Here is a 14,562-nt window from a genome sequence, read left to right as displayed (position 1 = left end):
CTTTCTGCCAAGGAGGCACCTCAAATCAGAGCTGATCTGCTGGATTGCTTTGCTCCTATTCCATTTCCATACTTGTAAAATGAGAATTGACTGCAAAATGGGGGTAGCTTACTTCACATGGGATGACTATGAAGTATCTGTGCTCTGTTTCCAGGGGCAGCAAGAATCATGATATTATTGCAAGGGATGTTTGGGAGCTGGGAAGAGAATGCCCAAAAAAATACTTTACAGGGAAAAAAAACTGTAAAAAAAAAGCCCTGCAAAAAAAAGTAAAGCATGGGAGGTCAGTGATGTGAGCTGGGCTGGCTGCAGAGGTCTAAATCCTCACTGTCACTGATGAGCCCAAAGCGTTAGAGACTTCAGTAGGGAAATGCCTGCCCTGTCTCCTCTTTGATAGTCTCTGTCTCGATCTTTCTGAAGGGGACACGCCCTAGTTCCATCTTCCAGCTGATTGAGAATCACTGCAATTGGGAAAGACAGCAAGAAAGCTTGAGTTGGAACAATTCCCTTGGACTGGCCGGCAGCAACAGCCATCCAGCCAAGACACATGCTATAGGCTGTCAATACGGTTAGTCATGCAATGATGCACACCAAAGAGTAATATCTATCACAAAGCCGAGTGCATGACTCACATCACAGAAAGCTAATTCTTTCATTTCTACCTAGGAGTGATCCTGTGTTGTACCTTAGTAGCCTACCTCAGGACACTGTACCTTAGTAGTATTACTTAGGAGATACCTCTTTGCAAATCACAGCTAAAGATGTAGAGAAAGAACCCGTGGCCCATGCATAAGAAGGTGACTCTGGTGGATGGTGACTGATTTTAAAGGCAGCAGGGAGCGAGACAGCAATGTATGCACCCAGATCCCCTGGAAGACTAAGCACTTTAATATTTACACATATTTGCTTCCTTTCTGGTGTCAGCGTTACTTTTAATCTCCTTACCTCTTTCCACAACCACTCCTGCAGTTGAATCGGACTGCTAATAGCGGCCTTCAAAGCTGCACAAAGCTCCCCAAACCTCCTGCCAACCTTTTTTGTATCTCAGGTCCACAGGATAAAGCAGAGGGAACAGATGCGAGAAAACAATCATCAGCCTCTCTTCCCATATTTCATTTTCTAAACAGATACTTGAGTATGCAGATCATTTTCAAGTAAAAGCTGAGGCAAGAGGACATTCACTGTAGCCCAGGGGAAGAACAAGAGTTAGAGCTGCCATGTTGGACATACAGCATCAGCTATTTGCGTTTTTTTCCTTCTGCATTTAAGTCATCCTGTGGGGAGAAGGGGATGGGGTAGGGTGTGACTCACACGTTATGGTCTCTGATCCCATGGTCCTGTTTCAGTGTTGCTACAATATGGGTTGCAGTAAAAGAAAGATGCACAAGTCTTAAAGGTACTTCCTCAATAACAGGAAGTGGTCTTACCTTCCACATTTTTGATGAAGCTCTTTAGCTGGGGAGAAAAGGGGAATCAGCCTGCTGTAATGGGTCTAAAATCAGTTGTGCTTCCATGCCTGTATTTCATATGAAACTTATATTTTAGTAGTACCCTTTTTCTCAAAGTGCATGAGCTTAATTCTTCTACAAAGCACATTGTACTTATGCCTACAAGCTTTTTGAGACATACAGCATTAGATATTGAGTTAAGATATAAAAGATAGATGTTTTTGTTCAGTTTTGGTTTATTAGCAAAAGAAGCTTTCTTGTCTATTATGAAAAGGCATTGCAGGCTGGCGAAGCTAGTACAAGGAACAAATTATGGGAAATACAAACCAAAATTGTTATTAACAAAACTACTCCTAAATTTCCCAAACCTCATTTTTACTTTCATTATCTCAATGACTCTCTCAACTTTAACCAAAGCCCAAGTGATTGATTGTGATTACCTCTAAACAAAACAGACAAAACTCAGTTGTTTTTAACTAAAGCGGAACATTCCTATTACACTTAATTGGCCAAATCTGAAGATTCACCTTAGAAGCTATCAATTAACCCTTTTCCACAATTTTTATCATTATACAAAGTAGCTTCTTCATCCCTCACAAAGCAGAAGAAACTATCCACAAAACCCAGCCACCTCAGCAGTGAAACAGAAATGGAGCATAAGTGCTTCTAGGTCTGCTAGGTCTGTGCTCATTGACATTGTGCTAAGCAAAACATTTGTCTGTACATATGAATGCTGTCAAAGTTTGCTGGCAGAGGCTAAAACAAACCTTCCTAATTTTATATGGAAAATATATTGGTTTATGTAGGTACAAAAATTTCATCTCCTATGAATCAGACTATCTCATTTCATATGAACTTGGTAAGAAAGTGATAAAACCACATCAGCTATGTTAAGAAAGCATCCTGCTTCTACCTTCATCCTGATTAGGACATTCACGGTTGTAGTGAAAATACTTAGCATTCATTTCAATCAGATTAAAACCAGTGCATTAACTTTAAAGATTACAGGTTTTTATGTCACCAGTATCACCTATTAAAATAGGAAGAATTCTAAAGATGTGATTTGCCTACTGCTTATGATAATATTTTCATTGAATAAGATAAGCGATTCTGCAGTTTCATTGTTTTGACCAAGAGAGGAAAAGCTAACGGAAACATGGATTGATTCTCAGATTAATTTGAAAAAAGTCTTGGAAAAATGAACTTATAATAAAATTGACCCGGAGGGTTGTCAACTAGACATTGTCTGCAAGATCAGTCATAATCAAATTTGTTTTGACAGTCCAAATAGACTATGTGTCAGATCTGATGGAGAGGGTGAGGGTTTTTTAATCCGTTTCTGAAAGTTCATTGAAAAGAAGCATATGTAACAGGAAAGCATCATTAGCTCTACATTCTCCCAAACACTTCCGGGTATCTGCTCAAACAGCAACACTGTTGGGAATGCGATCTGGGGAAAGGTAGTAGTAAGGAAGCTTTTTGTTCTTGTTGCGCTCAGTGATGGTACTGACGATCTCATCCAGACTCTTGCGGAATTTTGCCATAACCTCTTTGATCGGCTTCTCCACAAAGTGTTCATCTGGGTACATGCCCAAAAACAGCTAATGGAAAAACACCAAGAAATCATATTTTGTGAAAGCAAAGACTATTCTATTACAAGACTATGTTAATCTAGCAAAACAATGCAGAGAACCTCACAAACGCTACTATTAAAATATTAATATCAATATTTAAGCCAGCCTGTATTGGCACTGACAATGAAAGGTGCTGTCCCATCCTCCCTTCACCACTAGCTGCTTCTTTTCAGCCCTGCACCTTTTGGTAGTGCTGGTTCAGGTATCTTATGTGGCACATCCTCCACCCGCAGGGAGCTGATCCACGGAAAAATTAGCACTTTTTTCCAGGTTATTGGCCAGCTATATCAGCTTCCCAAGCCAGATCTCTGTGTAGGCACTCAAACATTTGTACTGCTAAAGAAAACGACAGCATGGGAGGCAAACGGTCAGGGATGAAAAAGGAAGACAACTGTTTCTTTCAGCATTTAATACTGTCCTTCCAAGATAAACCTGAGAGTTGCTTTAGACTTTAAGGGTGCCCCAAATACTGCACTGCCAATATGCATCCTGGCATAATACCTGCTTTAGGTAACTAGTTTTCATGCTACTACCCATACTACAAGCTTCTCAGCTGAAGAAATATGCTTTCTTCTTAAAGAGAAACTTCAGAAGTGCCCTCTGACCATCACCTTCCATTTAAGGATTTCAAAACATATCCTCCAGACACAGCTCTTGGGTGAGACAAGCAAGAATCTACCTCGTTTTACGTGAGGGCAACAGCTATTGACCATGCTTGCAAAGCATCCTGTGGGCTTGTTTGCACTCCATACCAGCCAGGCACAAGCCACAACTGCAGTGCACATGGCACTGGGCAGATTTGCCAAAGGGACAGGACAGAGGGATGCAGCAGTGCTATAGCTTCTCTAGCAGCACTGCTGGGGCAGAGTGGAGAAAACCTCCAGCCCTCTTCCTCCCACATCAGCATCCTTACTAAGCAATGCCATATTTGACTTTATTAACTTTGGTTTTGGCTGAAACAGGCTCAGTGTAAAAATATAACTTCTGACTCGGAGCTGGTTTGCATCTGTCAGAACAACCGCAAACCCACACCTCAGATAATCTCCACAGAAAGGCAAATGTGGTCCAGTCAAGCACCGAGCAGCACTGCAATCTTGTGAGTACATATTATCTTGCCAGGGCCCTCATGGTCTCACCTACATATCCACCACCTAGGGATGGGAGCTCAACTTACTTCATTGTCCTGAAACTGGCTCAAGGCCCAGACAGCTCCAAGATGCCAACAAGATCGTCCCCTGTCTGGCAGAGTCTCCACAATTTGCTCAATGGTGACTGTCCCCTTTTCTGTCGGAGGAGGGCGGCGCATTGTTGGTGGGGCATTGGGAATCCAGGAACACCAGTCATACTGCACAACAAAGAAAGACAGCACAGTGAAAAGCTACAATGGCTGGTATTTAGGAACTCTGCAAAGAAAATCAGGAATCTTAACACTAGGGAGTTTGCTTCTGTAACAAGAGTGTCTCAGAAAGAAAAGATACTAACTAACGGATAGACAGATGCTCTAGAGAAGGACCAAAGGAGACAAGGAAGCTCCTTCCATCTTTCTCAGGATTTCACAGGGGAGAGCGCTGAGTTGCCTTAATGGAACAGTTATTCTGCTAACCACAGGTATGTGCAATACAGCCTGTATTCACCAGTCAGACTTAGCTATTTTATTAAACAAAATATCTCTTCTGCTAATCTGAGGTGACCTCTGATAAAAAAACTATAACTGATAAAATCTCCTTTTCTCAAGTTGCTCTTTTCTGCAAAATTTGCTTCATGAACATGCCCACAGTACTGTGGTCAGGCAGTTAAGAGAGGCAAAGGTTGCTATAGCATCATGGAATGTGGCATGTGGTGAGCACCAGAGTGGGAACTCAGAGTCACCTGGCCTGCCTCAGCATCGTGGGATGGTGATGTCTCACCTTGCCTCAGATATGAACCCAAATTTTGCCACCATGTGGGATGTTGCACTTCCCATTACTCCTTCTTTTCCAAGCACTTTTTCATTACCTTCATACAAACCCCTTGCCCTGCCTGAGGGGAAGTCCCTTTTCAGCTGTCTGCCATGCTTACACTGTGCTCAATCTGTTCTCTCCAGTGCGTAGCCACCTCCTCCTACTCTCAGTGCTGTCTGCCATTTTTTCCCATGGCAGAAGACCTTTTGCTGATGGGCTGAATATCCTCTGCATGCCAAATTCCCTTTCTTATTCTCTGAAGGCTTTCTGCTAAACCCCAATAGCCTGGGCAATATTAAGACATGGTATCTTAGTGGTACTTGAACAGACAGGATTCACTTGGGGAGAGGCTGGGTGATGTCTAAGTTACTAGTAACGACAGGTTAAAAGTGAACAGGTGCAGGGGTCCCTGTTCATGGATGTGGCACAGGAACAGTGTGGGTTCACTTCATACCTGGCTCTAGACTTACTCCAGGGCAACTAAAGTGCAGGAGTGGACAGGAAGGTCAACATGGAGTGTTATGCGGGATGTGTTTGGGAATAATTTCCATAGGAAAGATGGTCTCCCTGCTTATCTGAGAGATTGTTCAAGCCTGAAGTCAAAACATAACCCAGAAAAAAGCTCACGGAATTGTGCATCTCATATTGGAAGGGACTCATAAGGATAACTCTTTGCCACCCAGCTACCTAAATCTGAACCATATGATGCTTCTCGAACTCTGATAGATTTCGTACTATGACCACTTCCCTGGGGAGCCTGTTTCAGTGTCCGACCTCCCACTCAGTGAAGATCTATGCTATACAGTTTGACAAAGTGATTTGCTTCTCGCTGTGAAGTCTGCTTCCCAAAATGCCTTGATATTGGAAGAAACAGTATTTGAAACACAGGCTGTTACTATAGTTTCAGGGTGGATGTCAGAAAAGGCAGGCAGGGATAACCCAGGCTATCAGTATGTGACATGTTAAACATCACACAGAAAGATCAAAGTTGTCAGTTAGCTCTTAAACTCAAGAAATGAGCACCAACGCCTTTTCCATGCATTGGGAATATTAAACATATTGGTGCTTTTGAAAACTTGGCCATCCATGACCAAAGAATAGATCACCCCAGATGTACTGCTTCAAATTTCTATGTATTTCAATGGGAAATTGAAATATCATATCATAGATATGAAATACATATATCTAGTGCCTAGATATCACTGAGGATCTGGACTTCTGTCCCATGAACTTCATCAAGACTTTACCTTGCAGAGGCTTGACCATGCTCCTGCAGAAAGCAGAAGTGGAGGTCCTGCAGATGCACAAGGCAGCTTTCAATGAATTAATTCAAGGCCCTTGGTAAATGCTCCTAGGCCAGCAAGATCACTGTAGTGCTGGGACTGAGCTATTGGAAACAGTCAGCTGCACCAACTCAAAGACACATGGTGTATGCAGCTACATGCACTGCAGTCACAGCACTGAGCTGCACTGCACGTTTCCCAAGCTGCATCTGAAAATGGGATGTATGCTGCTTTGGCAGAGGCACCCTGCCAAATTAGGACAACTTACAACAGCATCCTATAGTACCTACCTCTGAATGCACTCATAGCAAATGCAAAGCAAGGCCACTTAGCATAACTCATTGCATTTCATTGCAGATCATGCCACATACCAGCACATATCCAGGCAGTTCAGATCATGTCTGGAAGGCATGCTAACTAAACTGTGCACTTGAACTCTTCAGTATTTCTGAAAAGGGTCTTAGAAAACAATTTAAATGCTTAAAAATTGTTCTTTACAATAAAACCATTAAAAATAAAATATACAAGCTAGAAACCCTAAATTTGAGCTTTGGTACATATTTAGAGCTCAAAATACCTTTCTTGGCTTCCAAAAGTATTCCATTTCCATAGGCTTAATCAGGATTTGCAAATGGCTCTGCAGTTATTCTGACCAGAAGGAGTAATGTAATTTCTGTACATCTACTAAAAAACATTTCTCAGACTTTGCCCTGGTAGATGCCTCTCCCATCCCAGAGAGAACAGTTTTCCCAGAAGTTCCTACCTGACCAAAATTGACTGCTGCATGCTGGGCCGATGCAGTGAATATTACCACTGTGAGATATTCTGCTAGCTTCTCTCGTGTCTTGATCACCTTAGGAAACCCTAAATGATGGAGAAAAAAAGCTAAAGTAACCCAGCTGTGTAGTAACCCAGTTACCCAGTAGTAATCATATACTCAATAGGCATGAGTCAGAGGACTGTGCTGCAGTCACTGAAGAGCAGGGAATTCTCCTTCTGAATCTCACTGTGTGGTCTAACAGCCGTTACTCAACCTCTCTGTTTCTTGGCTGTCTAGCTGTACAGAGTGATCTTGCCCTACCTCATGTAAGTTTGTGAGGAATCCTCACTGTTTGCAAAGTATGGGGCGTTCCTTAAAGGAAAGGTAAAATGTGACTACATCTTAAAAAAATACTGTATCCCTGTCCTCTCACCCTACCTACCCTGCAGCGAGGAACCCAGAGAGTCCACAGGGCAGTTGCCTCAGGTGATCCCTTTTCTTCAGTCTGCAGTGCAAGCAGGTAATGTTCGTGCCAAGGAGCAATTGACCATGTGCTTGTATTTATAAAGTTTTGAGGATCAGTGATCAAGTGCACTGCAGGAAGAGTGCAGAGAGAGCTTATTTGCTGAAAAGGGAAGTGAGGAAATGAGAAATTCTGAAAGAGAAACAACAGAATGAGGAACAGAAACAATTGCATCAAGCAGTCTTTGAAAGGGAATAGTTTTGGGAAAATAGGGAAATATTTTGCTACCAAAGCATTCCCAAGCCTGTATCTCTCCTGTTCCCACTGCATCACAGTTTTGTGCTGTACTCCCTATCCCAGCCCAAGGTGATTACACATCCCAAGATATCTAGAGATTTATCAGCACTTTGGGGCAAGCTGCCCATGCCCAGGCTGCTTGTGCTAGCTTCTTCACATAGAATGACCTGAGTTGGAAGGGACCTTAAAAGTCATTCAAGTAAATCCATCAGCCTGATGATGCAGGTGTGAACTCAAACTGAGAGGCAAAAAAGGCACATGGTAGCTCTGGCCAGCCACCAAGTCCAGAGAGGAAAGAATGCACCATCCTCGACTGTGTCCTGCTATTCTAAACACACTATACTTATCTTTAAAGGGGCTTGGCACACTCCCAGTCAGAGTAGCCTTCCCAGGGCAGAAATGGAGACTGGAGGGGGAGCCCTGGGGGCAACAGCCTCCCTCATTTATCCTCCTTCACTTCTTTAAGACACAGCCAAGTTCCCCTGCTCTCCACCCCAGCCCTTAGAGTGGCAGCAGTGCAGATAGGGATGCTGCAGGCTTGGCAGGTTTCCCCACCTGTAGCGGCAGTCTTGCCACCAGTGGTGCTTGTGGTGTCCCAGACCTTCTGTACCCCTGGAAAGGCTCAGTACTTGTCCCATATCAAGATGCTTAGGTCAAGCATGAAGTTCCCACTAGCAGGCCATTTCTATGCTTTTCCTAAGAGACAATCGCACAAAGAAAAATGATAGCAACTAAGTGTCTCCCAGTCCTCTGCTTATCCAGACAAGTAGAGCCCAGGAAGCTGTTACACACCAGTGCTTACTGGTAACAAGTGGAAATATCACTGTTTTGTCTGAAGGTCTCACACACAAATGTATGCATGCAATGCCAAAGCCATCTGCCCCAGATCACAGGCCGACAGGTGTTTCCAGATGTAAATCAGTCACATAAATCATATCAATATAAAGAATCCCCATCCACCTGTATAAATTCCTGAAAGCCTGCTTGGACAAAATGTGAGTGAATCACCAAAACATGTTTAGGGAAAGGCAGGAGAATGCTGACTCAGGAGGGAGAACAGAACGGTGTTACAGATTAGAGCTCCCACAGACCAGTAATGGTTTGCAAGAAATGAGAGGCAGCAAGAAGAGACAGAGCAAAGGAAATTATTTCTTGGAAAGAATTATGAGTATCTTCTCTTGAAGAGAACAGAACAGTTCAGTGATGACACAGATGTTGAACAAATGTGAAGTGCAGCAAGATACTTCTGGGGAGGTTCTCGCTCATTCTTATTTGGTGCAAAGTTTGGACGAAAAGATTCAAGGGTGTCTCACTGCTCCTTGCGATTTCTATCAGTCTGTCTGGTGGTTTCAAGAGCACACACAGACAGCCCCTCCTAATGCTTGACAAGATCAAAGGACCAATCCCCAGTGTACAGAGAGTTTAGGAAAGTTGCCTAATCTCACAGTAAGAATCTCTGGCAAAAAAGAAGCTGTCTTCTGAGGGAGGGCCTGATCCATGGTCTCACTCATAAAACTGAGTGTCTTGGTACCAAGAAGGGGTCTCCAAAAGTTCAAGGCATGCTGTACATGCAGCATTGCTGTCAGCATTGATTTGATAAGCTGCAGAACTGGCTGGGACATCATACTTTACCTGAGGCCTTCACCCCCCTCATCCCGTAGACATAAACATCTTTGACGAAGGCCTGGAGCTCCACATCTTCACACACCACCTCGTCGTTCTCATAGTAGATATGAATCACATCCTCAGCAAAACTGCAGACACAGGAACAAATCAGCAAGACAAAATTAAAAGAAAGCAAGCCTGCCATTCCCTGAAGACCACCTACTTGCAGAGGAGAGAGGTGCTGCAGAGGGAAAGAGAGAAGGGCAAGAGCAGGTCTCAACACCCTCCTATCTCCTTCTGACAAGCAGAGGGAATGCACAGAGGCAACTTTGATTCATTTCTGACTGCAGTATTACTTCCTTCCCCAGCAAAAAGAAGCTGAACCACACTGCATCCCATAAACAGTCCTGCACTCTTTATTGTCTTCTTTGAGGCTTTGTTCCTGCCCAAACATCTGTTCTCACATCTACATCCTTTTCTTCACTTAATACAGACTCCCTGTGGCATGTCCACATGGCTCTCATACTGAGAACAGGGGTTCCCAAACCGTGGTGCTGGCACCATTCCCTGTTTGTGGGACACTCCACAGCTGGTCCTGAATACCATTCAGGTAGTTGATCCCCTCCTACTGCACCATCCTTTTCACAAAACCCAAGTGGCACACTCTAAAGTGGGGTGGCCCGGGAAACTTCTCATGGGGAGAAGAGGTCTAGAACTTTTTCCTACAACCACTGCACACGGCGGATATCACCTCCCTGTTCAGTTTCTCTTCTCAAAATTCTTCCTTCTATACAAGCTTCCCAGGCTAATTCACCTCAGAAAGAAAGGCTCTTAAAACACTAGGATACCAGAAATAGTTCTGAAAGCAGCGAAAATAGGAAAGCCTGATTTCCTGCAGATTTTCATCTCATGACTGAATGTCTAATTAACTGAGCTGTGCTGAGATATTCTTTTAGCTCTGCAGGTACCTATAATCTCTTGCTAAATATTTTGAGAGCAACCCACAGGGTCAAACATTTGACTACAGAAGGTGACTGATGGGATTAAGAATTGTTATCCAATACAGATTTATCCCCTAGTAAGTTATAAATTTTTATTGCAATTTTGAGACCTTTACAAATCTGTCAACATCTGTCAACAAATCTGTACAACAAGTTTTTATCAGCCAACCAAGTCAAGAGTTGTTATTGACATAAACAAAAAACTACATAAACACCAAGGATTTAAATAACATTCACTTCCAAAGAAAGCCAAAGGAAAAGAAAAATCCTGCAACGTGCAGCAGTAAAAATGCCCTGAATGAGCCCTGCCTCCATCACCTGGCACCTGTGTCAAATGTACACAGTAAGATTCTCTTACACAATGGTAGTATTTTAGACCTCTTTCCATACAAATATAAATTAGTGTATGAAGTGTGGATGAGGCCTTTTGGCTTGGAATATTTTGAGTTGGAATATCTACCTGCGGCTAGATCAGAAATAAAAAGCTGTGCGTTAGAGAAGGAGGTTAAAAAATTTGCCATGTGACTCTGTTTCTATAGGGACACCCTAATCAATTCTCTTAATTCCAGGCCATCTATGACATGTGAAGCAATGCTGAGTATAGAAGTTATTTAATCAAAAGAGTGGAGACTGACACCCAGAGCACGGAACATTCCTGGTGATTAGAAACACGTATGACTGTGGGTTCATGAGTCAGGGTATCATGGGCACTGCCCACACCATTTCTAAACCAAATTATTCACTTACAAAGAGTCTCTCAGCCAAGTCTGAGGCAGAGTAACATCTTCCTCCAGCGAGGTTAACACCCATAGTCAAACTAAATTGAGTTGGTTAAGTACTATACGGTATTTGAAAACACATACCTCAATAAGCAAAACACAGGAAAGAGAAAATGGACAAAAAAAAAGGACTACATCAGAAAATAAACAACCACAGAAAAATTATAACTTCCTTTTCTCTCAAATAGGCACTAACAATTGCAGGAAATATTGCAAGATAACTCCTTGCCAAAACACAGAGAAAACACAGGAGACAAAGATGTACCCAGTGCTTTAAACATTATGCTTGCATTATAAACTTTGTGTACACAAAAGACTTGATTTTTAATGAACATGCTTTTCAAAACCCAAGTGACCAGAAACAGCTGCACATTTAGCATGCCATGCAAAAATATGTTGTTTGTTAAATGAAATGGCACTGTAGATAAAACCCATATGAATTGGTCCATTTTGAGTGTTTCATATCTGAAAAGGAGCCATGTTTGTATGGTAGAGCCACCTTGCAGTACCTCTCCTGACTCAGAATTGCTGCCCTACCTTACAAAACATAAGCCTTGCAATTTTAAGGCATTTAAAAATTATTTTGCTCAAATCAGTTAGTGCCTAATTTATTTGGTTTCTTAATTCTCTTACACAAGCCAAGCTTATATATCCATTCCACAAGAACCTTGACGTTCTCACATGGCTGGCTCAGAGAGCTGGGTTTTCTCTTGGTTTCTGCATAGCCAAAAAAAAAAAAAAAGTTAATTAAATTCCCTTCACAGGGCTAAATTCCAACTCACTAAACTCTGTGAAATCCTATAGAAAAGCACATACTTCTAAAGGGGCCTCTGAAATACAGAATGCAAGAAAACAGGCTGAGAAGAGCAGCAACTAACAATTCCTGCAGGGTGAGTGCTTGCTTGACTATTTATATATATATATTTATTATATATATATTATATATTTATTTTTTATATATATATATTTATTTATTTATTTTATATATATTATATATATATATTTATATCTCAGATGAGATATACTGGATGGAAAAGGCTCCATGTGACTAAACAGTCCAGGTGCTGTTCATAAGGCTGCAATGAAGAGTAAAGTGATTAAAGAGAAAATTAAGTTGTGTTTCTGTGATAGTGACTTTACTAGCCATTTCTAGAACTACAGTCTCTTACCTTTTTATAGCCTCCCAAACTTTAATGCCATCATCCCGGTAATAGTAGTAGGGGATATCCTCTTTGCTGTCCATCCCTTTAGCTTTGATCTCCTCAGGGAAGCAGAGGGAGATGTAAGTCAGATCCTTCATTGCTTTCTGCACCATTTGTACATGTCCTCCTCCACCTGTAGCATTTGCCTGCAGGAAGAATGGCAAGACAGGAATGCTAGGAGATTACGTTCACTTTGTGCTGACTTTGGCCTTCCAAATTCACAGCAGATGGTATTATAAATGCTGGTGAACCTTTTTTTCAAGAAGAAACTCACACCTCAACTCAAACAAGTACTGAACTGCAAAGGTCTACTGCAACTGTGCATTTTAACTTCATAGATTTTGCACCTCTCCCGTGAATCACTGTTCATATTACTATTCTGTCCACAGGTACAGCACCCACTTATAATGGAATATAGTCATAAAGTACAGCAACACTGAAGCATTGAACCCAAAGCACTTTCTGCCAGCCCTATGCTCCAGAACTGGGGGGTGTGTGAAGGAAGGCAGCCAGTAGTTCTAATATTCTAATAATAAGGCTTTTGTGAAGCCACTACAGTGGTTTAGGAGAGTGTGTTTTGGGATGCAGGCTACTGTTAGCTACCCTGGAATCTAAGTCAGGAGATCAGTCCTGCTGGGTGGGTATTGATGAAGACTGGCCAGGGTTTCAGTGTGTGTTACATTCTGAAACCACAGCATGTCCACAACAAACAGTCGAAACTCTTTGAATAAGCACTGCACAAAAGCTCCCAAATGTTGCTTTTCTAGCATATGATGCCAGCACTGTAGCAGTATTCAGCTTAGACTTATTGCCCTCTGGCTGCTTTTTTAATCTACATTTTTTTATCTACATTGGAACCAACCTGCCGGCAGGTCTTAGACATGCACTCATCCCATGCGCACAGGGTACAGACATTATAGTTCTGTCCAAAGAGATAGGAATGTCTGCCAGGTCTCCACAGTCAGCAGTGGAATACATAAGACAAATAACATGTCTGCATTTAACCTCTCTTTTCTCCTTGCATGAAAAGCTCTGGAGCTCAGAAATAATCTTTGGTCTGGTGCCAGAGATGTAAGAGGGACAGAGTTGTCCTGAAACACAGGATCCCTCTTTGAAAGGACTTCTGAAATCTCCCCAGTCTTCCCAGCTGCTGCTAGCATGTTTTCACACACTGCTGCATGCCAGCTTGTTGCAGTTCCTAGATTCAGCACGTCGTTTCTGGTTGAGGCAAGGGAGGAAGAGCTGGGTAAATGTTAAACACTAGCGCAGTCAGACTTAGATGTTCAGATTTGACCCAAGAGTTTCACCACAGTCCATGATAAACAGCTATGTTCCATGGACTCAAATGAAACTGAGTTTTAATCCTAGCAGATCTGCTATTTGTGGCGATTCAAGAAGGCAGGCTAGAATTCACACCCAGTATTTGGAGGTTTAGAAATCTATCTTATCTACAGGTTTTTTTCTGTCATGCACATTTCCTTCTGCAATCACAAATTCTTTTGCTCACCACCCTCTCCGAAGATGAATGACTGAGTAATTAAAAGACTTAACTGTGTGCATACATGTGCAGGGATGTATGCGCATATTTTGTTACTGTGCACTTCCACATTCACACTCATAGCTGATGTGGCTTTGGGGTCAGTGAGATACTATCTTATTACTGACATTGGCTAGTTCTGAACTGGCTACTTAGAGGTAAGGCACCATCTTTATCACAACAAGAAATTAGTTAACTTAAGGCATGAGTTCTGTGTGCCAGTTTCTCAGGTGGTATTAGTTATGTTCGTCCTTTAGTCGAAAGGTCAAGAAATAAGGCAATATGTGATGGTTAAAGGATAAAACCATATATGGAACAAGGAAGAATAATGAAGATTTGCAAAGGGGATTACTTACCTTGTCAAAAAGGCCACATTCACAGATGAGCTGTTCTCGGGCTTTGGTATTGATGGCTATTGTGAACCGCACGTGTGGCACCAACAACTGTGAAATGAGACAAACAATGAAAGAAGGAAAATTCTCTGATTTAAGTCAACATTAACCAGGGGTAAATTTTTAAGTGCTAGTGGCTAGCTGTACATCGCTTTTCAGTGCAACCAGCCAAGCTATCTCAGCTGAGCTGTCTCTGGGACTTCTTATTGGTCTGTTGAGCT

General features: G+C 42.3%; 1 protein-coding gene across 1 annotated transcript in view; it reads right to left on the bottom strand.

The window, feature by feature from the left end:
• Nucleotides 1–1,664: 1,664 nt before the first annotated feature.
• The window catches only part of ALOX5 (arachidonate 5-lipoxygenase), a 32,859-nt gene continuing 19,961 nt past the window's right edge, over nt 1,665–14,562 (bottom strand). The window contains exons 9-14 of the mRNA XM_069863413.1: nt 14,306–14,392; nt 12,380–12,558; nt 9,458–9,579; nt 7,069–7,169; nt 4,257–4,427; nt 1,665–3,049 (exon numbers count right to left, since the gene is read on the bottom strand). Of these exons, the coding sequence (XP_069719514.1) occupies nt 2,870–3,049; nt 4,257–4,427; nt 7,069–7,169; nt 9,458–9,579; nt 12,380–12,558; nt 14,306–14,392 (840 nt within the window). The 3' untranslated portion in view covers nt 1,665–2,869. The remainder of the gene's footprint in view (nt 3,050–4,256; nt 4,428–7,068; nt 7,170–9,457; nt 9,580–12,379; nt 12,559–14,305; nt 14,393–14,562) is intronic.

Source organism: Phaenicophaeus curvirostris, chromosome 9 (genome assembly GCF_032191515.1).
Source record: "Phaenicophaeus curvirostris isolate KB17595 chromosome 9, BPBGC_Pcur_1.0, whole genome shotgun sequence".
Classification (NCBI taxonomy): Eukaryota; Metazoa; Chordata; class Aves; order Cuculiformes; family Cuculidae; genus Phaenicophaeus; species Phaenicophaeus curvirostris.
Note: the sequence above shows the minus strand (reverse complement) of the source record. Positions and strands in the feature narration are given on the sequence as shown.